Source organism: Phasianus colchicus, chromosome 21, assembly GCF_987193195.1.
Source record: "Phasianus colchicus chromosome 21, bPhaCol1.hap1.1, whole genome shotgun sequence".
NCBI classification, from domain to species: Eukaryota; Metazoa; Chordata; class Aves; order Galliformes; family Phasianidae; genus Phasianus; species Phasianus colchicus.
The window spans coordinates 6,155,968-6,180,803 of NC_143456.1; the positions used below are offsets into that span (position 1 = coordinate 6,155,968).

The window sequence follows — 24,836 nt, forward strand, 5'->3', positions numbered from 1 at the left end:
CCCCAGCACAGGCCATAGAACAGGGCAGCCATTCCCTGGGCTGTGCATGACTCGGCCCTGAGTCAGCAGCTCCGCAGCCCATCCCGCCCAGGCAGCCCCATCCCACCACCCAGCTCATTGCAGTGCCAATTCCTGTAACAGCACAGATCAGCCCTGCTGTGACTGAGATGGACCCAAAAAAACAACCCTCTGCCCACTGACCCCCGTGGGACAGAGTTGCCACCCCTCCCTGCCACCCCACAGTCCAAAGTCACCACCATCCTCCCACCCCACAGGCAACGAATGAATGGTTCAGGAAAACACAAAGTTTAATGTCTCTGGCCGTCCCAATTCAATGCCACCCCACCACGGGGTGGGACCCCATTCCCAGTTTTATAGCCCTGGCTTTGCCTGGAGGCTCCTCATCCCCACCGGGCTCATCCTCAGCTCCCTCGGGGTGCCTCCATGGGATGCTGTTGGTTCTCTCATCCCGGTGGCTCAGGGCACGGCTGCAGCTGACATCCAACGTCGCAGCGACGAGCGTGGCTACATTCAACAGTTCTTCAACTGGCAGCTTTAGCTACTAGAGAAGGACATAAAGCTTGCCACTGAAGAACTGCTGCCGGGTAGCCAGGAGCGGGCAAAGGGGCAGCAGCTGTGGAGGAAACAACACATCAGAGCCAGCACACAGCACTGCCTGCACCAAATGTACCCTCCCAGTGCCCTCCAAAGCTGGGGCTGACATCCCACTGGGGGGTACAACAGCCCAGGGAACGCGGGGGCAGCTCCATCCCTCCCCTCCCCATAGCCAGGTGCTGCAGAGCATTCCCCTTTACCACACAGGGAACCAAGGCCGTTCCAGCTGGAAAACACGAGATAAGAAGCCCGGATCACAGAAGCTGCCATAGGGATGGGGCTGTGTGGTTCTGCAAGGAGGATGGGGTGGGTATGGTGCTCCCCAGGCTCTCACCTCCAGCACCGTGCTGGCAGGGTCCCACCGGGCTGGGGGCCAGCAGCACTCAGCCAAGGGAGAGATTTGGTGCCAAAGGAGCACCGGGGGAACGTGGGGACCTTCGGAGTCACCCGGTGGGTGCGTCGGGGCCCCAATTCTTCTCTCTTTCAAATGGGAAAATCCTTTTTCCCCCCCCCCCTCACTTTGTCTAAACTATAGGGCAAGCTCTGGGAATCCCCTAAGCAATAGAAGGGCAGTCAGCCCCAGTTTGAGGCTAACCGGGCTTAAATCGGGGGCAGCACACGGGGAACACCCGCCAGCATCCTCCCACCGATGTACCCCCCAAAAAACGTCCCGGGGTTCCCCACGGGGTCGGGGTGTCCCGGATGGGGGCGGCGGGGCCGCGAGGATGCCGCGCATTCCTGGCGTGCCGGGTACATCTGGTCCGGATTCCAGCGCCGGTCCCGGCCCTGCTCCACCCCCGCTGGGCCGTGAATCAGCACCCGGGAGGGGCCCCGCCGGCACCGGGGGGGGCTGGGGAAGCTCTGCCGGTAACGGGAGGAAACTCCCAGCCCCGGGAGGGAGCTCAGCCGGGTTCGCCCCATCTGTAAACCACACCGTACCCCCAGCGGGTGCCCAGCTCCGATCTAACCGGGCCACCCAAGCCCGGTAAAGGCAATCCCCGCGGCCAGGACAGCTTCGCCTCCCGCCCTCCGGGGAACCCGGTTCCCTCCTCGTCCCTCCTCCCCGCCCCCCCCCGGGAACCCCACGGCCCCCTCCGCCCCCCGGGATGCTCCGCTCGGTGTCCGCCCGAGGAGCGGCCCCGGGTCAAAGTCTGCCCCGCCCGAACTCGGACTGAAGGTCACCCCCGGGGGCGGCCACCGCCCGGCGCGGGGCGGCCCCGACCACAGCCCCGCCCGCCCCACCGGGACCCCCCGCAGAGGTAACCGCGCCCCCTCCCGCACCGACGCGGGGACCGCGCCCGCACAGCCGTCCATAGAACCGAACCCCATCGAACCCCCACGCTGCACCCCGGGCAAAGGTGACCTTTCCCAGCGGATAGAACGGGGCACAGATCGCCCGCCGTGCCCCGGCTCCATACAGCGCTCCCCGCGGTGCCGCCGGACCCACCTGCGCGGAGCGGCCCAGCCCGGTACCGGCACACCGCGGCCCGGCCCGGCCCCGCCGCTCCCCCCGCCGCACCGCACCGCCGCCGCCGGCTCCCGTCTCGGATCAGCTGGCGGAGTCATGACGCAGCCACCCACCGGCCCCGCCCTTAACCAATCACCGCCCGGCACGCCGCTCCCGCCCCCTCCGCGCTCACTGCCAATGGGCAACGCGTTCAACCCGACGTCCAGCCAATAAGAAGAGAGAACCGCCAGTCCGCCCCGCCCACCCCGCTGGGCGCTGGCCGGCGGTTGCCTAGGGAACCGTCAGCCCCGCCCCGCTGCGCGGCATGCCGGGATGTGTAGTGCGGCGCGGCGCTCCCGGCATGCCCCGCGTGCTGTGAGTTGGCATTTTCCAGAGGGTGAGGAGGCGGCGGGGAGAGGGGGGGTCTTAAAGGGCCCGGCCCCGGCGGGGTGCGGTGCTGGCGTTGGGCCGCCCCCTCCCGCCCGGGGCGGCACCGCCTGCGCCTTTTAGCGCTCGCGCTGGTGACACAGCCACGATTCCGAGAAGTTGCTCCAAGTCGACGGCCAATCAGAAGTGAGCGCACGGCCCGCGCACCAATGGGAGCGCGTGAGGGGCGGGGCTTCGGGAACCCGCCTGACCCCGGAGGCTGGCAGCGCCGCGCGATGACTGGGCAACTTCCTTAAAGGGGCCGCGCCCCGACGCTGGGGGTGCGGTGCGGGCGGCCGCGCGCTGCCCCTTTAAGGCAGTTTCCTGCCCTTCGCCCCAGTAACAGCTGATAGCAATGGAAGGGGGGCGGGGAGCCAATACGCTGCTTCCACGTCCCGCCCACGTGACTCCCACGCGCGACATGCGGCGGGAACCTCCCGCGGCCTTAAAGGGGCCGCGCGGGGAAAGCTAGTGCTGATGCCAGTCGTCGGGTGCCTTTAGCAACCCCGAACACCCGGAGGGAGCGGGGCAGCGGGAACGTGCCCGCCCCGGGGGCACCCCGAGGACAGGGGTGAGGACTAGGGCCGGGGCCACGCAGCACCCGGCCAGAACCAGCTCCGCAGCGTTCCCCCCGGCGGTGTTCGGGGCACGGAGCTCAGGGCGGGGGGCTCGGGGCCGCCCCGCACTCACCTGCCGCCGGTGGGGTCCACCCGCCGCCTCCCCCCTGCGCGCCCCCTTTAAGGCCGCTGCCCGCCGGCGCGCCTCTCCCCGCTCCAGCTGACGGCTCGCGGCGCTCTGACGTCACCGTGACCTCAGCCGCCGCGCGGGGCCCCGCCGCTCTGCCCATGTACGGGCACCGCGCCCCGGCCCCGCTCCCCCCCACCGACGGCGGCGGCTCCGCGGGCGGCGACCGCTGGAGGGAGCCCGGCTCCGCGCCCGGCCCCGAGCGGGGCTCCCCCCGGGGCTGCTTCCGTGCTCCCGGCTGAGCTGAGCCGAGCCCGGTACGGGGCGTGCGGGGGGGTACGGGCGGGCACATGGTGCGGTGGCGGCCGCATGTGACCGCCGTCACCTGACCAACATGGCCGCGGGGCCGCTGCCAGGTAACGGTGCGGGACTCCCCGGCGGCGGCGGAGCCCGGGGATGCGGAGGAGCTCCGGGAGGGGCTTTGTGCCCGGCCCCGGCATGCGGCTGCCTCTTCCCGTGGGCCCTTTCCCTAGGGGGCTCCTTCGGTGTCTGCTGTGTTTCTTCTGCGTCCCTTCCCAAGTCCCCCAAGTACGGTGGTTTGGGCCACTTGTAGGGGGCAGGAGGGCAGCGAGAGCCTCCCCAGCGTTCTGTCCACCACCCTAATGCTGCCAAGGTCCTGTGGTGCTCATCCTCTCCTGATCTCTATCTGAGCCTCCCCTGCCAGCCCCATCCACCACCATTAGTGCTGCCAAAGCCCTGTAGAGTCCCCATTCCCTCCTGACCCCCTTCTCACAACACAGTGTTTGGGTGGGATGGGAATAACCCCCTCCAGAGGGTTATTTAGGATTTTATGGGGTCGGTGCTGCAATCCTCCGCTTATCCCTTGTGGCTTTTTTGGGCTTCCCCCTCTTCAGGAGCCACCATGGATGCCCTCCTGCGCAGCGTGGAGAAGGACCTGAGCATCGACCGCTGGCAGCTGGCAGCCGCCTCCGAGGGCACCCACGTCACCGCTCTGGTCCCACACAAATGGTTGGCCAACCTACGGGAACGCCGGGCTTTGCCCACCCTCTGCCCACGTCCGGAGGGGCTGAGCGAGGTAGAAGTGAGGACGTTTCTGCAACGCTCCGTGCAGAAGCTGCCGGCAGGATGGACCCGGGTGGAGATCCACGGGTTGCGCAAGGAACGGCTGATGCGGCCCCTCCGTGTGCCGCCTGCTGCAGACCCGCGGGGTGGCAGCGCCGAGACCCTGCACGGCTTCATGCAGCGCGTGGCATCGCAGAATTACCGCAACCTGTGGGGCCGGGCTCACTGCCTCTACGTGCGGCCCTACCGGCACGCTCACACACCGCCCGCTGTGCCGCTGTTGGATGCGCTCCGAGCGGCCCTGCAGAAAGCATACGGCTGTCCCATCCTCCAGGTGGGCAGGAATGTGCCTAGCGCTTCCCCAGCTAAGGGGGTATCTTCTGTGCCCTCCTCCTGTCCCAACGTGCTGCAGGCAGAAGCTCTGCTGGAGTCGGCTGAGATGCTTTATGTTATCTATCCCTACGTCCAGTACTGCTTGCATGACATTGTGACTTTCAGCCCAGCGAAGCTCACCAACAGCCATGCCAAAATCCTCTTCCTGCTCTTTCACGTGCTGCAGGCCATGAGGGCGTGTCACCAGGCAGGGCTGGCTTGTGGGGCATTCTCTCTTCGCGACGTGGCTGTGGATGAGAAACTCTGCAGCCGGCTCCGGATCAACTTCAGGGAGTACGAAGGTCCCAGGAAGGAGGAAACAAATGCAGAAGCCAATCTGGAAAGAATGAATGAGCAAAGTGGTGCTGGGATGCGCAGGGACACGGCGAGGTGCTCCACCTGCCAGCAGGAGCTGAGGGACCTGGTGCTGCAGTGGGTGCATGGCCGGGTCAGCAACTTCGACTACCTTATGCGTTTGAACAGTTTGGCTGGGAGAAGAATGGGAGACCCCAATTATCACCCGGTTCTTCCATGGGTGGTGGACTTCACAACCAAAAATGGCAAGTTCAGGGACCTAAGGAAATCCAAATTCCGTCTCAATAAGGGAGACAAGCAACTGGACTTCACCTATGAGATGACCAAGCAAGCGTTTGTTGCTGGCGGGTCAAGTGGGGAGCAGCTCCATGTCCCCCACCACATCTCTGATGTCCTTTCGGATATCACCTACTACGTGTACACAGCTCGCAGGACGCCCAAGTCAGTGCTGTGCTGTCATGTGAGGTCCCAGTGGGAGCCCAACGAGTATCCAGCCAGCATGGAACGCATGCAGAGCTGGACCCCGGATGAGTGTATCCCAGAGTTCTATACAGACCCATCCATCTTCAGATCCATCCATCCCGACATGCCTGACCTGGACGTGCCATCGTGGTGCAGCTCCTATGAGGAGTTCATCGAAGTCCATCGCATGCTGCTCGAGAGTCGGGAAGTGTCTCAGGACCTCCACCACTGGATCGATCTCACTTTCGGGTACAAGCTGCAGGGGAAGGATGCTGTCAAGGAGAAGAATGTCTGCCTCCATCTGGTAGACAACCACACGCATCTGACGACCTATGGGGTCGTGCAGCTCTTTGACCAGCCACATCCCAGGCGCATGGTGGGACCTGCCTACACTCCTGCTGAAGCTCCAGCCATTGCTCGGCCTCTCCTCCAGAGTATCAAAGAGACTGTGATTTTGGAGGACATCCAGTGCCCCGTGACTGAGGCAGTTAATGGGCTGGTCCTGGAGGCTACTCCTACAGAGACCACTTGGTCTGGGGAGAAACCCATCGCTGGTGAAGATGATTTAGAGCAAGGTACGGAAGCACTGGATTCCATTTCCGTGAGTAGCAGAGCTCCCGATCAGCTCAGCAGCTCTTCAGCACAGCCCTCCACCATCCCTGCTTATCCCACCGAAGGTAAAGCCTCGGGTGTCCGACCCCTCCGTCGGAGCAAGGCAGGTGCTGCAGATCAGGCAGACAGGGACGACACAAAAATCACACTTCCTGAAGGCTTCAATCCACTCCAGGCTTTGGAAGAACTGGAGAAACTGGACAATTTCCTGGTTAAAGGCTTGAGCAGCGACATGCAGCTGATGGAGCAGCCTGGGGAAGAACCACTGTTGGGTCTCTCTGACCTCTTCCAGAGGGATATGCAAGCATTGGGTATTCTGATTGCTGAAATAATATTTGCACCGAGGATCCGTCCTTCAAAGCCCGACGCGTCCCTGCTGGAGCGGTTCCTGATGGTGCGTAACCTGTGCCGCTACCACCCCAAGGAGATCCCAGCCCCGCTGCAGCACGTGCTGCACATCCTGCTGCAGCTCAGCGTGCCGGTGGAGAAGCTTCTAAAGACCAGGTTGGGCAAGGACACTGTACAGCTGTTTGAATACAAACCCATTTCCCAGGGCCTCCCTCCACCTTGTCCCACGCAGCTCCTCAGTCCCTTCAGTTCTATCGTTCCCTTCCCCACGTACTTCCCAGCTCTGCACAAATTCATTTTCACTTATCAGGCGAAGAAGATAGAAGATGAAGGTCAGGGCCGGGAGCTTGTTTTCCAGCTGTGGCAGCAGCTGGAAGGGATTCTTTCTGAAATCACTCCTGAAGGCTTGGAGATTCTTCTGCCCTTCATATTATCTCTGATGTCTGAGGAGAATACCGCTGTCTACGCGGCGTGGTATCTCTTTGAACCGATAGCTAAATCCCTAGGTCCAAAGAATGCCAACAAATACCTCCTGAAGCCATTGATCGGGGCCTATGAGACCCCCTGCTCCCGACACGGCCGGTTCTACCTGTACACAGACTGCTTTGTGGCCCAGCTCATTGTGCGCCTGGGGCTGCAGTCCTTCATCCTGAACCTGCTGCCACACATCCTGCAGATCCTCGTTGGCATTGAGAGCTCACGGGAAGAAAGCAAATCCCTTCTCGGTGTGGCTGAAGATGATGAGAGCGGAGGGGGCAGCCCCATGTCGTGCGTGTTTGGGGAGGAGATCAAAATGGATGTGGAGCACAGCTCCGCTGCACTTGACCTCCTTGATTATACCTCTGGGGTCAGCTTCCACGACCAGGCCTACCTGCCTGAGAGCGAGGACTTCCAAAGTGGTCTCTACGTCGGGGAGTCCCTGCAGCCCCAGGAGCAGGAGTCGCTCAGCCTGGGGCGACTGAGTGATAAAAGCAGTGCTAGTGAGGTGTCGCTGGGAGAGGACAGACCTGCAGACGGGGACTCGCAGAAGGACAAGAGCAGCCTGAAGTCAGTGGACAGCAGTCAGGACCTGAAACAGAGCGAGGATTCGGAGGAGGAGGAAGAAGAGCGTGAAGAAGAGGAGCACGATGACACTGGGGCTGATGCAGAGCTGGCAGGGGCTGTGGATGTTGGTGTGTCGGTGGATGCTGGCACCTCTGTGGACGTCACCCTGGCTGATGATGGCAGTGAGCCAGAGGATGGAGAGGGAGAGGAACTGCCAGATCACTCGGATGACAAAGAGCAGACAATACTTCTGGGTAAGGCCCTGCGAGTGTTTTGCTTTTCTGCTGGGTGTGGCAAATAGGACTGAGAGAAGGGAAGAGCCAGACTTGTGGGGGAAGAAGTGGATCCGGGTTTGGGGGTGTCTATAGTCCCATCTTGGGGACAGCAGTGAAACCAGCATAAAAGGTCCAATCCTCACTAAAGAGTGCGGGCTTTACATGGCTGCAGGGCTGCTGGAGGGCGAGAGCACAGCCCTCTCCAGTTTGCCAACAAAGCAGAGACCCAGGGAGCTGCCCGCGGGGCAGGCAGGGTCTGGGAAGCACCAGGCAACAGCTAATCTGCACTGTGCCAGGCTGTTGTCCTTGCGACTGTTTTTGTTTTGCAGACACAGCCTGTAAGATGGTGAGGTGGCTCTCGGCCAAGCTGGGCCCCACTGTCACATCCCGCTTCATCGCCAGGAACCTGCTTCGTCTGCTCACGTCCTGCTACATCGGTAATGTCTGCTCCTGGGGTGGCTGTGCTGGGTGCCTCCTGGCTGCTGCTTCAGTTCTTACTGTTGACTCCTCGCAGGCCCCATCAGACAGCAGTTTGTACCCAGCAACGATGAGAACGGCCCCCTGAGCACAGGAAACATCTACCAAAAGCGCCCGGTGCTGGGAGATCAGGTGTCCAAACCGGTGCTGGCTTGTCTTCTGCACGTGGCATATCTGTATGGAGAGCCCGTCCTCACCTACCAGTACCTGCCCTACATCAGTTACCTGGTTAGTGTAAGCTCTGCTCCTCTTTCTGTGCCTGTTGGCATGTGTGATCCTGGAGAAAAACTGTGCTTTGCATGGCAGCTGGTGTGGGGTGGGATGGTGACTGTGGGCAGTCAGAGCAGCTCAGGCTGCTGGAGCAAGCAGGGTTAGATGTGGGTAGATGGGACAGGCTGGGAGAGGTTAAAGGAGGGTTTTCAACTGTATTGGGGAAAAAAAAAAAAATACTGGCAAGGTTTACAACTTTTTCAGCTTGAAATTCTTTGCTGAGTAGCGAGAAGAAAATGTGTGTAATGCAGCTGGTTGAAAAACAAACCGATTTTTCATTAAAAATTATTATTATTTTTTCCTTTTGGAATGTTTTAAACAGTCTTTTTTTTTTTATTGCTCCTTTTTAGCAATTGCAAACACTTTGGTTGCTGACACTTGTTTAAAGGTGGGGGGGGGAAAAAAAAACTTCAATAGCTTTTTGATCATTTAAAACTTAGAAGGAAAAAGGCCACAGCTGCTCATTTAAAGAAAACAAAAAAAGCACTGTCAGTTTTTCCAGTGTGGAAGGGGAGATTTTTGATGGGGTGGAGGAGAAATCCCATTTTTTCAGCAGAATCACTCTCCACCCAGTTGCAGTCGTAGCTGCAGCTGTTGTGCTTTGCTTTATTCAAGTTGTTGCTTGGGGGTGGTGGGGGGTCAATGCTCTTGTGAATAGATTTGGCAACCTGATATGAAAGCGATGAAGCTGGAGGATCGCAGATAGGATAAAGTCAGTCCTTCTTGGAGCATTTGGCAGAGTGGATATTTAGTGAGGGGAAGAGCCTCTGTGATGAGCTGGAAGATGGCAGGTGTACAAGAAATAGAGAGGAAATGGGGAGTTGTTTGTGGCTTTTGTTATTGGCACTCTTTTCTTGGGTGTTTGGTTTGTTGTGGAGTTAGGGATGAGTTCAACGTAGGCAAATCTTCTGGTCTTGCTGCTGATATTGTGAACTGTTGGGCTGTAATCAGTGGTGGTTCTCAATCAAAAAAAAAATGCTCCTGTCTCACAAAGTTCTTAGCAGCTGGATTTCCAGAAGTTGGTACGTTTGCCCAGACTTTGCCTTGGATATTTCATGCAAGGACTGTTCCTCAGCAATCTGTGCATCAGGGTTACTGTAGCATGCGATGAAGACATTCATTCTTGCAGCAAGGCACTCATATGCCATAGGTTTGCTCTGTTCTTGTGTTATCCAGGCTGGTGGTGTGGCTGGCTGGTGCTCTGGGCTGGTCCAGGATTGTCCATCTCTATGAATTTTCCAACTGCAGGAGCAGCCTGGAGGGAGGCTCCCTCCAAAGAGTGCATGTAATTTGTAATTCAGCTCTCTCCAGGCTCCTCTTTTGTCCTGACATCCATCCATCGGTTCAGGCTCATCCTTTGAGTGCAAGCCTTGAGTTGCTGCTTGAGTTCCTCTCCCCATTACCATGGCCATGCTGGATTTTGAGGTCGAGCTCAGATGATCCTGGAACTTGTTTTGCAGGTTGCACCTGGTGGTGGGTCCAGTGGCGGCCGGCTGAACAGCCGTAAGGAGGCAGGGCTGCTGGCTGCTGTGACACTGACACAGAAGATCGTGGTGTGTCTGTCAGACACCACACTCATGGATATTCTCCCCAAGATCAGCCAGGAGGTGCTGCTCCCAGTCCTGGGCTTCCTCACCTCCCTGTCTGTTGGGTGAGTGCTGCAGCTGGCTGTGCCTTCAGCCCCAGTTTGCACAAGTTGACATCTGTTTGGTTGCACCCAGATGAGCATGTCCTTGCTCTGGGATATGGTTCATTTGTAGAGCCTGTGCTGCTCAAGACCTTCTGGTAATGCCAGAAAACACAAAGCAGGAGGCAGAGGAGGGAAAAAGGGATATGTGTAGGGCAAGCTGGTAATGGATGTCTTCTTCAGTTTCCCCAGTGGTGCCCAGGCCCGTGTTGTCCTGTGCGTTAAGACAATCAGCCTAATTGCCTTGATCTGCCTGCGGATCGGGCAGGAGATGGTGCAGCAGCATTTGAGTGACACGGTGAGAAACTTCTTTGGAGCGTTCTCACTGCTGCAGGAGCTGCAGGACCAGGTCAGTGATATGCACAGGGTGCTCCTGCCACATCCCAGCACACGGCCGCAGGAATGTGGTGGGCATACCTGCTGCATATACCAGCACTGGTGTCAGCAATGCCCAGCCCAGGCTGCTTGTATAATGATGTGGTTTGAGCATCTGATCTTGGGAATATTCCTGTTTTCTCCTGACCAGGGATTGACAGTGGAGTCGCTGAGTGGCTGTGAGGTGCCGGTGATGGAGGTGCCCCTCGTGGAAGGGAAGCTCCTGGCTCTGGATCCGGCAGTGCTGATGGAGTTACAGAAGGTGTTTAACCCTGAGATGGCCTACATCACCTACATCCCCTTCTCTTGCTTGCTAGGTATGGCTTGGCTACCTTCTTTCTTAGAGCTTCTTGTTCTGTGCGCTCATGCTTGACCTGAACTTAGGAAGTCAAAGGGTGTAAGTTGGCTGGGGAAGCCCACGGCTTCTGCATGGTGGTTTGGTCTGCTTGTGGAGCTGGGAAGCCCACTGGGACTTCAGGCTGCTTTGGCTGGGAACAGCGTGTGGCTGGCTTGGTGGAAAGTTGTGTTCAATGGCCATGTGTTGACCATTGTTCTCTTGTGGGTAGTAGGAGATGATGGTGAGGAGATTCCTTCCCTGGGAGCTATTTTATCTCTTTTTCAGGTGATGTTATCCGGACTGTTGTGCCCAACCACTCGCTGGTTGAGAAGCTGGCCAGTCTCTACCTGGAGAATGTGAACCCAAAGAACCTGCAGGTGGTTGGCCTAGAGCAAGCACCGAGCATGGCAGGCTCAGACCAAGATATGCGAGGGACAGAAGGGTTCTCCAGCCCCCAGGAGGACAGTCACTCTGGTACTTTTGGGAGCGTGTTGGTAGGGAACCGCATCCAAGTTCCTGTGGACACGCAGCGTGAGGGTCTGGGTTTACTTCGCCTCAGTGCTGGCACTGATGGCTTCATTCCCAGCTCATCCAGTGAAGAAAGCACCCTGAAGCATGACCTTCCTCGCAGCACCCACATGCTGTGTGGGAACTGGCTGGCGTATTGGCAATATGAGATTGGAGTGAGCCAGCATGACCCCCGCTTCCACTTCCATCAGATCAAGCTGCAGAGTTTCTCAGGGCATTCAGGGGCCATCAAGTGCGTGGCACCACTCAGCAGTGAGGACTTCTTTCTTAGTGGCAGCAAGGACAAAACTGTCCGCCTTTGGCCCTTGTACAACTATGGGGATGGTACCAGCGAGGTGCCACCACGGTTCACCTACTCTGAACACAAGAAGTCTGTTTTCTACGTGAGCCAGCTGGAGGCATCGCAGCACGTAGTGAGCTGTGATGGGACTGTGCACATCTGGGACCAGTTCACAGGTAAGAAGGGAAAAGGCAGCCTGGAATGAACTGGTCCAGTCTTTGTAGACAGGGGGGCCTTAATTCTGATGGTTCCCCACCGTAGGGACTGGAGATCTGCCGTACAGCTTCTCCATACATTTACAGCTCTATCATCTTTCTCGTGTATTCACAGGCAAACTTATCCGGACTTTTGATGAGTTAGACAGCAAAGCCCCCATCACAGCTGTGACCACCATGCCACCTCCTTATCACAGCATTTCTGTGGCCAGTGCAGACTCTGTGCTGCGTTTCATTGACCACAGGAAGCCAGGATTACAGGTATGGAGGCTGTTGCTTTGCAAGCCACGTTCCTTCAGGCTCCCCCATGGCATCCATGTGCTTAATAATGCAATTGTGGCTGGTCCAAAGCCAGATGTGATGACTCCACGAAAGCCAGCTGTGCCGCAGAGTCTTTTATCTTATAAGTGCTGGATCCCCAAGATTTCAGCCCATTGGTAGCTGGATTCTCTCTGTCTTGCAGCATGAATTTCGCTTGGCCAGCGGGGTGAATGCTGGGCTGATCCGCTGCTTGGCTGTCAGCCCCAACGGGCGCAGCGTTATGGCTGGCTTCTCTTCTGGTTTCATTGTGCTGCTGGACACCAGGACAGGACTCATCATGCGGGGGTGGCCTGCCCACGAGGGAGACATCCTGCAGATCAAGGTGAGTGGTTCAGCAGGGATTGGGGTGAGGGGTTGCTTCCTGGGCCTTGCTGATGCTGCTTGGCAGAGCTTATCGGTCCATCCTGTGGAGCTCAGGGCTTTCCTCCATTCTTTGCTGTGTCTCTAAGTGTCTACTCAGGCTCTCATGCCCTGTGGCTCATGCTGTGAGCAGATGCTCTCGGTGCAACCTGTGTTGGACAGAGATAGCCCTCCCAAGCATGTGCAGGTTTGCAGCATGGGCAGGGAGCAGCTATGTGTCCTGGTGGAGGCCTTCTCCTTGGGGCTGTCAGCTCCCTGTGGGGAGCATCACTCTAATGAATAACTCTTGTCCATATTTACCCACTCGGGGAGCAGTGGTTTGGGCTCGTGTCCTCGACCCAATGCAGTTTAAACAAAGTTCACCGGGGTGGGTTGTTTACTCTCTCACTAGCTCTGCTAATAAGCATGCCAAGCTTCTGTCTTCAGCAGTGTTTTCTGCTTAGCTCCCCGGTTCTTTGTCCACGAGAAGAAAAATAACATGGCAGGTGGCTTAATGGAAAGGGATGCCATGCAATAATCTCTACCTGCTGTGGTAGTAACAAGTGATGAATCAGAGGAGTATCAACAGCTTGTTGAGAAAAGCTGCAGCCCATCTCCTGAACACTTGGAATAGTGCTGGAGGAGATTAACAGCACCAGAGTCCTGTCGTTTGTGGTGTCCACCTGCATGCCTTGTTGACACTGTTTAGTATACCAGCTGCTTGGAAATGGCTGGGGCTGTCCTAGGGGATTGCACTGGGGACTGCTGGACTATTGGCAGCTACCTGTTCATCTCATTTCCAGGGTGAGCTTAGGGGTTTTTACTGCAAGAATGTTGATTAAGTGTCTCTCCTTCTCCCACAGGCTGCAGAGGGCAACGTGCTAATCAGCTCTTCTTCAGATCATTCCATGACTGTCTGGAAGGAATTGGAGCAGAAACCACTGCACCACTACAAATCTGCATCCGAACCCATCCATGCATTTGACCTCTATGGCAATGAAGTGGTGACTGGCACCGTGGCCAACAAGATTGGTGTCTACTCCATGCTGGAATCCTCAGCTCTGCCTGTCAGCACAACCAAGCTGAGCTCAGAGAATTTCCGGGGTACTCTGACCAGCCTGGCAGTGCTGCCCATGAAATGCCATCTCCTGCTGGGCTCAGACAATGGTGTGATACGCCTCCTGGCATAGCAACCCCAGCCCAGAAGCTTGTGGCTGTCCCACAGCTCTGGTAGTAGAGCTGAAAGCCAGCAGTGTTGCTGATAGAAGAGGCCAGAGTTAGGTGTTTCTGAACGGAGGATGCAGGAGGGAGGTGTACTTGTTAGTGAGCACTTGGTTAAGCATCCCTAACCTCTTTCTCTATCTTAAAGAAAAAAAAAAAAAAAAAGAAAAAGAAAGCCATAACTGAGAAACCTCCACTGCTGCTGGGAGAAATACTGGGCATTGTAGGTCACTGTCACCCCTGCAGAGAGGTCTGGAGCTTTCCGTACCGTGTGTGCCTGATCCCCAGGGGACTGAGAGCTGCCCTTCAGAGAAACGTGGACCATGGGCATCCCCCTCCCTTCCGTTAAGGGGTAAGAGGTTACCCTTAAACAAATAGAAACGTACAGCTACTGCCATCTGCACTTACCCTTCACACTCTGCTCCTGAACCACTGAGTAGTCCTACAAGGATAGCATTAGTGGGCACTGCCTCCTTTGGAGCTGCGTGCTGCTGGGCATATTTCCTCTGCCATCTGTGGGATCAAAGCCCAGAGGATCCACTCTGTTAACTTTAGGTTCTGCTGTCTGAGTGAGAGCCTGCATAGGAGGAGGAGAAGTTAACTAGAGCTCTTTTGTTGCCTTACTGGCTCCAGAGCAAAGGCAGGAATGCAAGCCAGCCAAGGCACAGCCCCCCTGTCTGCTATACTGCTTCATCCTGTGATTTAGGAATGAACTGCAGAAGGGTGGTCTTGAAGGCCAGAACTGGATGCTTCTATCAGGATTTTTGCTTCTGGAACTGTAAGGTAGGGATGGATTGTTGCTGGTTCCTACCCTAGCTGCACTGCATCTCGTTATTATTAGCGGGTTGAGGAATGCTCTGTGTGCTATGCATTGGCAGCGTTCCTCAAAAAATTCCCTTTCTCATCCTCTCTGCTCTCCTTTGTGCTGGTCAGGCTTCTGGGGAAGACAGAACAGCAAAAAGGTGCTCAAATTTTTACCCCTTCCCACCGCAGGTTGAGAACCTGAGATCACAATCTAGAATGGCATTCCTCTGACCTTCCCTTAGGGACAGCATTGTCTGCTCCCACTCCTGTGTGACCCAAAGGTGAGGAGAGTGCTCTTTGACCCAGCAGCAGGAGCAGTTGCCTCACTTCTCTTGCAGCCCTTTTCCCATCCATCCCTCTTGTTATCAGGGGAGCGGGAAGCTCTTATCTTGAGCAGAGGAGGAGTTTGCTGTGATTTGTCCTGAGAGGGGAAAGGGGGGCATCCATCCAGCTGCCAGGGAGCTGGGAAGCTGCCCTGTGCTTTCAGGGAGGGGTGTGGTGGTGAGCAGTTGGCCCTGGCTATCCTTTCCCATCCAAGGGGAGCTCCTAGTCCCGTGTTGCCTATTAACCATTTGCAATAGATGTAAATATTGACTTCTAATAAACTCTTTGAAAGAGATGCAGAGAAGTGTGTGTGGGGATGCTGTGTGCAGGGCTGGGGGAGCCCAGGAGCAATGCTGCACAGTGGCTGTAGCTGTGCTCTGGCACCCAAGGCTAAAGCTCTGCATTCAGGCATCGCTTGTGTTCCTGGAGGAGGGATGCTGTGAAGGTGCCATGGATGTAAGGTAGGATTTTCTGCCACAAACCATCTGCTTTCCAAAGGGAAGTAGCTCCCCATGTTGCAGTGTTACATCCTGGTGTAGTTTCTGGTAACAGAACACAGATCTGTACTTTCCATTCCTTCCCACTGCTTGGGGTGTTTGGAAACCATGAGCCTGTGGCACGAAAAGAATCACTGCAAGTGCTAAAATCCTCCTTAGGATCTCCCATCCCACCGAGGACATGGCCAGAGCCATATCCCATGCTGGGAAGGGATTACTGTTCTTTCAGCATACAGCACAAAACCACATACGCCTGGACAGCCCTGCTGGAGTTCTGCCTGGCCCTTGGCCTTTTCCTCTGTACTGGAGCAGTGCTGTGGGGCCCTGGTTCTTGCTGTGCCCTGGGGAGGCACCAGCTGCTCTCAGATGCCCATGCACGCTGCCTGGGTGTGCTGCTGTGGGACCTTGGGCACCCACCATCTGCTGAACACAGAGCCTCGTGTTTGCTGCAGCATCTGGGCCAGAGGAAGGAAGCATCCGAGGCTTTCTGCAATGAAAATTCCAAAACCAGAGAGCCCTGTGGCAGTAAATACCAAGCCCTAGATTTGCACTGGAGTTATGAATAAAAGGATGCATTCCCAGCACTGGGAGTAGTGGAAAGCAGAGCTGCTGCTAGGAACAGCTGGCATTTCCCATCAGCACAAATATGATTCAGTGCTGGTAAACTCAAGGTTAACGTTGCCTTGCAATGACAGCATCATAAAGTGTCTCCCCATCCCCAAATACACCACAAATTCCCTCTCCTGCCCCAAACAAATGTTTAACAGGATGCCGTAAGTCAATATTTGTCTGCCAAATTCTGAAATAGGAGGTGGTGCTGAAGGTCGGCGGGTAGGAGGGCTGGGCTGGGCAGGAGGCTGTGCCCCACACAGAGCTGTCTGTCCAGCTAACAAAGGTGCCAGCTCCAACGTGGACACCAACAGCCTAAGGTAAGGAGAAAAGAAGGAGAATTTGATGGTAAATGGGGGCTATTCCAATGAGCATTAGTGGTTTTATCAGGGAGAGAGTGAACCTGGCGGAGAGTTAAAGGTTTGGCACCATGGGGGGGGAGATAGGGGTGTTTAGAGGGAGTTATGGCAGCAGGATTTTGGGGGAATGAAAAGGTCTCAAGTTTTGCTGCCTCTGCTGGGCAAGCAGTCACAACCCAGTGAGTTGTGGGTTGAAGCTGGGATTGCTCTGGGAGTGAAAAGCAGCCCCAGGAGTTAAGTGGATAGCAGCCATGCCGACGCCTGGGTTTTGGCATGTAGTGTTTATGTTAAGGAGAAGATGGGTTATTTCTGTTTGAGCAGGAAAAGTAGTTGGTCGAAGCTGTGGCCAGGGAGTGGGTGGGGTTTCATTGATTGCCCTGGAAGCTCCCACTGTCCCATACTGGAACTGGAGCACGGGGGTGGGAGAGGCTGGGTTTGCCAGCAAAGGGGGAAGGCAAGTGCTGGGAAGGGGAGGACTTTCTATTCCAGGACTAATTGCTGGTAAATCCCTCTGGTATCTTGCTTTCTCCCTGCAAAGCCCCTTCCAGACAGCACTTGCTTAGGCAGGTCAGCAGCTCTTCTCCCAAGAGCTGGGCACAGCCAACACGATGCTGTGCCCACACCTCAATGGTTTGCATAGGGAAGGAGCAGAGGCTCTTGTCTGCTCCCACATGCACAATGTGTGTAGGACTGATTAGGGAAATACCATTCGCAATCCAGATGAATGAGGGTGTTGGGGTCAGAAGCACAGGTTCCCAGCAGAAGAGGGTCACGTAAAGAGTCCGGCTGTGGTTACAGCTCTGCTCTGGTGCAGGTCCCTGTTCCTCTCTGATTTCACTGCCTTGGCGTTGGACCCAGGAGTCCTGTGTTGTTTCTGCGCAGCATTGTTCATCTCCTTATTGCTTTCTGCAAGCTCCTGCGCCAACCTGTTTGGCCAGGTTGATAATTTTCTCCCTGTAGACCTGACTAGGCTCAGCTTGCTGCTGCCAGGCAGCTGGAAATAACTCCTCTCTCGGCTGGTCCTTCTGTTCCAGAAATATGGTGTTGCTCTGGGGTCTGTTGCTGCTCTCCCTATCTGCTCTGCACAGTCATCCAAGGGTAAGTCGTTCCCCTCCAGCCATCCTGGGGTTCTCTCCAAGCCAGCATAGGGCAAGGGCAAAGAAGTTGTGCTCCAGCTGCGGGGCAAACACTGCCCAGTGCTTCTGCTGAGTGGTGGAGGAGATTGCTCCTCTGCTGTGGAGTAAGCTTGCACCCCAGCAGGGAAAGGTTTCTCAGGTTTTCCCGTCTATAATTACTGTAGATATCTCCATTACCCAAGTGGATTTCTGCAGAAAATCTTTGGAAACTTGGCTTCAATTGTTTGTAGTGACCGTGACATTCAGAGTTTAGCAGGACATTGTTTTAATAACAGCTTTTTTTTTTTTTTTTTCCTCTCTCTCTCTCTCTCTGTTTTAAACCTGGATCCCTTTCAGATCTGCCATTGCAAAACTGTCTACAGAATACATTATTTTGTACCCTTCTGACCCAGTCTCTTTCTAAACAAATCCAGTGCTTGCAGCCTCCCCCAGCTCCTGATCGTTTCCACGTCCCTTCAGTGGACCCCACAGTCTCCATTTCTGCATCCTAAAGCTTGCCCCTACGTTCCTATAGCACCTCAGGACTGCTGCAGCCAGGCTGGTGCCAGTTTCTGACCTGGCCCCAGGGGAATGTGTTAAGAGTGAAGGCAGAGTCAGCCGGCTCTGGAAATTCAGAGGAAATATCTGAAAGCTGACTTTGTTTTTCTTTCCAGCTTCCTTTGGCACAAGCTGTTGAGCAACAGCATCTCTCCTCAGACAAAGCTGTGGATCTGAAGGTAAGCAATGACTGGTTTCATCCAAAGGACTTGCTGTTATACTGTGATACTTGCAGTGGTTTTCCAGGATGAGCCCAAGCAGTGCAATTGAGCAGTGTCACTGCAGCAAGAAAGTCCATTTTGTGCAGACTTCTTTTCCTGCCTCACCCACTGCTCTGCTCTGCTCCTTTGTGTTGGAAGCTCCAGACTGGGCAGCTGGGCAGCACATGGAGTAAATGTCAGTGTCTGACTGCACAGGGATGGGTAAGTGAATTATTTCACTTTTGATAAGGGAAGATGAAGAAATTAGCTAGATATGAGGGTGAGAAGAAGGAAGACTCATAGCTGATGCTACCCATTGTGCCTGGCTCTGACAGTGCAGCACTCCTGCAGCAGGGGAAAGTCATCCGGATACTGGTGGGAACAGAAAGATCTGAGGGAAAAAAAAGCATGAGTTTAAGGGCATGCAAAAGTGAGGACAGTAGCAGTAGTGCTATAGGCTAAAGCTTAGACAACTGGAAAATGAAGAATCTGGAGAGAAAAGGGATGGAATAAACCAGACAAGTCAAGAAGAGACAGATGCCTGGAGGAGGATCTGAGCCAAAATGGATCAAGGCTGTGACAGCAGCACAGGGTGCTGACCAGTGCATGAGGCAGATCTGCAGTCCCAAAATATGTGAGAAGGTGAAATCAAGGTTGAGGATGATGGATCTATAAACAGTGAAGCATAGGACAAGTGCTGAGCAGGTGGTGGCTCTTACCTCCACAGCCTGGAGGGGGTCCTGAGGGCAGGAGAGGAGGAACCCCCACTCAAGTCCATTTTCCTTGCATAAAAGATGTGGTTTTCCAAAGTCATCGAAGTGCTATTAACATCAGGGTTATAAGGCAAGTTGAAGCAAATACTCCGTGAGAGCAAAGATAATATTTTCTCAACCTGTTTAGTTATATAGTCAAACCTATTAAGGAGGTAAGACTCCTGCTTTCCCAGTGCTATGACCTTCTCATTTCTCCCCAGAATCTGAAAAGTGGTGGAGATGAAGAATCTGCTCTGCCGGGAGCCATCCCAAGCCTGCCAAATGCAAAGCTGGCAGACACCTGGGAGATCTATGGAACATCACCTTCCATCTCCACATCAGCTGAAACTGGGGATGATGAGAGGCCAGGAGATAAAGCCACAGCTGGGGCTGTCAGCTGTCATGAACAGGAACCCTTTGGGAAAACCCTATCTTCTGAAGAGGAAGGAGAGGATGAAGAGGAAAGCTGTGACATAACTTGGAAGAAGAGCCAGAAGCTAGCAAGTGGGCTGATGAGATTCAGCATTGATCTCCTGAGAGAGGTCCAGCAAGAGTCCAATGGGAACAACGTGATCCTGTCTCCCCTCAGCATTGCCCTTGCCCTATCTAACCTGGCACTAGGTAACTTACTATAACAGCACTTGTTTCTGTCCTTCCCTGTACCCCTCCCTCCCGGATGGAGGCACTGGGAACCAATGTGCAAAATGCAAAGATTAAATACGTCACCTTCTACTTAATCTCATTCTTGCAGCTTTAATTAGGTACTATTACAATTGAAGCTGCCCTCAGAGAGCTCCTACTTTCAGATTTCTCTAATCTCTTGCACGACACAGTATGTTTCTAGAATGAGGCATTCAATGTCCCTGTTTTCCACTACATAGGCATGAACTAACAGGGATTTAACTTTGCTTTAGGAGCAGCAAATCAGACAGAGAAGCACCTGCTGGAGGCGATGCACCTGGAATCTGTGCCCTGTCTCCACCACATGCTGAGCAGCCTTCGCAGGAGACTGGCAGGAGCCACGCTCAGCCTTGCATCACGTGTGTACCTGCAGAAAGGTGAGAGCTGGCACAGGGCAGCCATAGGGATGCAGGACAAAACTCGGTGACAAGAGTGCAGTGCCATCCTGGGGAGATGTCTGTTTCCCTGGGTGCTCTCCCTGGGCAGTGGCATGTCACTGGCTGGCTTACTGAGCGCATTTTTAGAAGGTCTTGTGACTTCGTATGCAATTCTTCCTCTCTGCCAGGATCTGAGGTCAAAGAGAAGTTCCTGGAGGAGTCGGAGAAATTCTATGGGGCAAAGCCTGTGACACTTTCTGGGAGCAGTGAGGATGACCTCACGGCCATAAACAAGTGGGTAAAGGAGGCAACTAATGGGCAAATACCCACCTTCCTACAGCAGCTCCCTGGAGACACAGTGATGCTCTTGCTCAATGCAATCCATTTCCACGGTGAGCTCCATAGGTCTTACTTCTCAAACCTGATCATCTCAAGGAATAGTTAGAAATCTACTATTTTTTTCCACCAACGCTGTCGCTGCATGGCATCTCCTTTTATTGCTTCCTGATAGTCAATCTGCTTGTTCTTTTCTTGTTCATCTGCTGTTCCTCTTACTTTGATTTCTTTACAGTAATGATCCCCAACTGTTTCACAAGTGCTAAAAATGTTACTAAATGCCTGCAGAGCCAGAATGCAGCAGGTGGAACCTGTGGTATTTTTGCATCCTGGGTTCAGGATCCCAGACAGCAGCACATCACTGCTCAACTTAACCAAACCAGGTCACATGCAACCCACTGTGCACCAACCAAACAGCTCAGAGGCAGCTTCTTTGGATTCCTGACTACAGATGGTGGTTGGGTGCATCTTCCTCTTTTTAACTTCCTGAGGGCTTTGCATCAAAACAAAGGCCAAACACTTCCATGGTAAATCTGCAAATGTTTTTGCTCGGTTTCGGAGCACTGTTTCACTGTACACAGCACAAAGGCAACACTCCTCATTTTTTCAAAGCACTTAAACATACATTGCTTATCTCCATAGCCTTCAGTCACCTCCCATGCTGAGGCATCAGGATTAATCCTAGTTCCTTTTGTTATTCCATAATCCCTCTGGAAGATAAGGGCTTCCAGCTGCTAGGGTTCTTGCAGCCTTGGTACTGCCTTCACTGCATTCCTACGTGCCTGGCCACTTGCTGCTTTGTCTGAGTACTCATGACAGGAAAAGTATCAGCTAAGCAGTTTGTAGGTCCTGTTTTTCTACCCAAAAGGAAACTTCATTGGATTCTCAACTTGAATTTTGACAGGGTTTTGGAGGAATAAGTTTGATGCGAGCTTCACTGCACCAGATGCATTCCACCTGGATGATAATTTTGTGGTTTCAGTTGAGATGATGAAAGCCCAGCGGTACCCCTTGAGCTGGTTTACACTGGAGTCCCAGGACATTCAGGTACATACAGGTTTTGACTGGAATTTCCTCTTGCTATTTTATTTCACAGTCTCCAGCTATTCTTTCCAAAAACTAAGTACTTTTTAACAAGGATAGCACACATAACATTTTAATAAGTATCCTTTGTCCTTGCTTCCAGTAAGAACGTTGAATTTCTGCTTTCAGTTTTTGGAAAAAAAAACAGAAACAGGTATTCCCACTAAGTGAGAACTAATGCAGTTTTAAAGCTCTGAATTAAAAATGAATGAGGAAATAATGGAAGGAATTCCCCTAAACAACGTACTGTTGGAATCCTTCAGGACAGAGCTAAAAGTATGGGTATGGTGTCTGTGAGCTTCCATCCTGCCACATGTCCCCTCCTTACCAGTCTGTGGCCAAATACTAAAATCTGATGCTGCTATTCCACCAAACCTCCCCCAGTTGGACACTTTCCCAGCTGCTGTTTCTGTCCTATGTCTAGGCTGGCTCTGTAGACAAATCAGAGTGAATTTAAAGCATCACTTTCTGGTGTTTCCTTCCTTTTCCATAAATTCTTCTGGCTGGTTTTCTTTCCAGGTGGCCAAGTTTCCCTTTAAGGGTAACATGAGTTTTGTGGTCATTGTACCAAACCAGTATATCTGGAATACCTCTCACGTGCTGGAGAACTTCCCTTATGGACAACTATGCAGGCTTTTCCCCAAAGAGATGCCAACCACAGTGAAGATACCCAAAATAAAATTGGATTATCACCTGGAACTCAACAGTGTTCTCAGTCACATGGGTAAGGCTTCTAACAGGATATGTGTAGAATAAGTGAATCTGATCAATCTCTGTGGCATATGTTCACTAGCACTAGAAACTGCCATCCTTGTTTCGAAAGCTGTGCCTCACAGCTTGCTCCAGATAACATCAAACCCCTTCACATTCCTTATTCCTCTCCTCCTCCTTACTCTTTGCTTGCCTGGCACCAAATGTTTTGCTTCAATGAGATGATACTATAGGGAAGGCAGCGTTCACTTCCTTCCCATCTTTACAAGCTTCTCCTATTCGTAGCCAAGACCAACTTCCTGCCATGTGTCAACTTATCTCTTTTTTTCTAATTGAAAATGGATCCAGAGCATAGAAATTGTCAAGAGAGGTTGCAGATCACAAAACTTAGAACTGAGAGCTTACTGAAATAAAACACTGTGCTCTGAGTCTCAGCATGAGAATAAATAGAATTCACTCTGCTTTGCAAGCTGCTTAAAAATAAATAATAACATGTAACAACAGATGATGGAACTGCTTTCTTCAGCCAGCTTTGACAAAAATCAGAGCTGGTGGGAGAGGTTAACGTAGGCTCATTTCTCTGCAGGCCTCCAGGAGCTGTTCACAAGCCCAAATCTACAGAAGATCTCAGATGAGCCTCTCTTTGTGTCCAGTATACAGCATCAGTCTGCCATGGAGCTTAAAGAAGATGGGGTGGAAGCCTCTGCTGCTACCAGTGTCATGATATCACGCTCGCTGTCGGCCTTCAGCTTAGACCGGCCATTTATCTTCATTATATTTGAAGAAGAAATGGGCATCCCACTTTTTATAGGCAGTGTAAAGAACCCTAACCCCAATGCTGCTCCCCAGATAAAAGAGCTACAGAACTTGCCTGATGCAACAGATGACAATGAGTACCCCATGCCCAAATAAGAGAGGAGCAAAACCTGTGTTCTGGGACTGCTACTTGACCCTCTGGACCAGCTAAGAGAGGCTTCCTACCACTGGTGATCTCCCTTTGAGGCCACAGAAGGCAATTCCTTGCTTGTTTTCCTTTCCAGATCCCTACAGACCAGTCCTGGGATATCCCATTCCAGCCCTGATGAGCTTTTCTTGGCTGGAGCTCCCCTCTGCTGACCCTGAAAAGCTTGCTCTGCCTCTCAGTCCTGGAAGGGAGATTTCTGTGTCCCCAGACTCTTATTAGAGTCTTTATTAAGCTCTTATTAGAGTCCAGCATAGCCTGAAATCATCATTAGCATCTGGCAGCTTGGACAGCAGCCAGAAGTATTAATATGGCTCTTCCTTCCTTGGTTCCTGTGAACATGCCTTCCTCACAGTGTTCCTCTATAAACTGTCTGTTTGTACCCACCTAGGAAATGACCTCTAAATCAAGTGGACTGGTAACCAGTTGTCTTCTCTGGGATGAGTCAGAGCCACTTCAGGCACAAGCTCTTCTTAGACATTGCCTTTTCCCACTCCTTGGCTATTGGATCTGCTGTGGGAGGGTCTGCAACGAGGGACTGAGTCTCTTTATCTCCAGTCCTGTTCCTGGAAAACAATTCTAGGTTCTTGAGTAATGCTAGATTTTTCAAGGCTTATTTTATAAAGCATTTTTTAGTAATTTTTATGTTGGCAGAATAATAAAGAGTAAAGCAGAATGCATTTGCTTATGGTGTTGCATTGAAAGACTCAACAGGGAAAGGGAACAGGCAAGCAACTTGAATAATTGCAAAGATTAGGAGAAAAAAGTCTGGGCATGAAAGATACAACGTTAGGAGGGGCCCTGCAAAGGAGCTGCCCTTTGCTATGCTTTGTCACAGAGGATAAGGGAGGCTATGAGGTATAACTGCTAATCAGTAAAGACTGTCAAAGGATGAGTCTGGTAACTGCTAGCTCACTTGCAGAGTGTGCTTGACTCACTTGTTCAGAGCTGGCTCTGTGAAATGGGCAGAATTCCTTGAATTAAAGCACAGCTCCCTGGCTTCTTGTTCTAATGCAGCTGTGCACAGCTGCAGCAACCTACCATGTAAAATTATTGGGAACCCTCCACCCCACAGAGCTATCCATTACCACTTGAAAATGTTAGACCAACTTACTGTTGCCTGCCATGTTGCTGTTATTTATATATAACACAGTGGTTGTCCATAGCAGATTCTGCTTCTAAACTCCCTCAGCCTCTGGATAGAAAGTATGGTGCTCTGTTTTTGTGAAATAACAGTTACAGAGCACAAGGGCCATCCTTCTGGCACAGTTTTCCTAACTCGGGAAGTCTGTCTTCCCTCAAAGGAAGGAGCAGAATGCTTCTGGGAGCCTCCGTCCCTGAATAGTCTGCACCATCTGCTGGAATAAGAGAAGGACTGACTCACTAACCATGAATTTCAGGGACGCAGGAGACTTTGGAGAATAAAAAGTACTGGCTCAAAGCTGCAATTACACATTTCTTGTAGTCTAAAAGAGGAAAAATGGCTAAAGATAATGCCCACCCCTGTGACCAATGCAATGACACATCCCCTTCAAAATGAGGGTATAATTATGGGGCCACATAATTCCAACAAGAAAACCCACAAGAATCTAGCTCTACTCTAGAGGCATAGCTCTAACCCACAGGGTACACTTCAGCTCATTTATTTATACAGATTCATCTCTAACATTCAGAAATACCATCCCATGCCTTGGGTAAGTCTTGCTTTCCTAATGCAATGTCATTCCACTCTGTTG

At 53.3% G+C, this 24,836-nt stretch overlaps 2 protein-coding genes across 4 annotated transcripts; both read left to right on the top strand.

Moving 5' to 3' along the window:
• Positions 1-2,720: 2,720 nt before the first annotated feature.
• WDR81 (WD repeat domain 81) lies at positions 2,721-13,908 on the top strand. 3 transcript variants are annotated; one of them, XM_090122610.1, is made up of 11 exons: positions 2,721-3,059; positions 4,087-7,662; positions 8,013-8,120; positions 8,198-8,388; positions 9,891-10,081; positions 10,301-10,466; positions 10,644-10,809; positions 11,115-11,813; positions 11,968-12,113; positions 12,316-12,495; positions 13,376-13,908. In XM_090122610.1, the coding sequence occupies exons 2-11, from the start codon at positions 4,095-4,097 to the stop codon at positions 13,700-13,702; spliced, it is 5,742 nt and encodes a 1,913-aa protein (XP_089978736.1). In that variant the 5' UTR covers positions 2,721-3,059; positions 4,087-4,094; the 3' UTR covers positions 13,703-13,908. The 3 variants fall into 3 exon arrangements, with proteins under 3 accessions (XP_089978736.1, XP_031447579.2, XP_031447578.2); XM_031591719.2 differs by lacking the exon at positions 2,721-3,059 and adding an exon at positions 3,331-3,489; XM_031591718.2 differs by lacking the exon at positions 2,721-3,059 and adding an exon at positions 3,345-3,588.
• A 138-nt stretch (positions 13,909-14,046) lies between these two features.
• Positions 14,047-24,213, top strand: SERPINF2 (serpin family F member 2). The gene is made up of 10 exons (XM_090122611.1): positions 14,047-15,322; positions 16,167-16,287; positions 17,361-17,424; positions 18,116-18,178; positions 19,173-19,572; positions 19,866-20,009; positions 20,198-20,401; positions 21,250-21,392; positions 21,948-22,152; positions 22,726-24,213. Exons 3-10 carry the CDS (start codon positions 17,365-17,367, stop codon positions 23,049-23,051), a joined length of 1,545 nt encoding a protein of 514 aa, XP_089978737.1. The 5' UTR covers positions 14,047-15,322; positions 16,167-16,287; positions 17,361-17,364; the 3' UTR covers positions 23,052-24,213.
• The last annotated feature ends 623 nt before the right edge of the window (positions 24,214-24,836 follow it).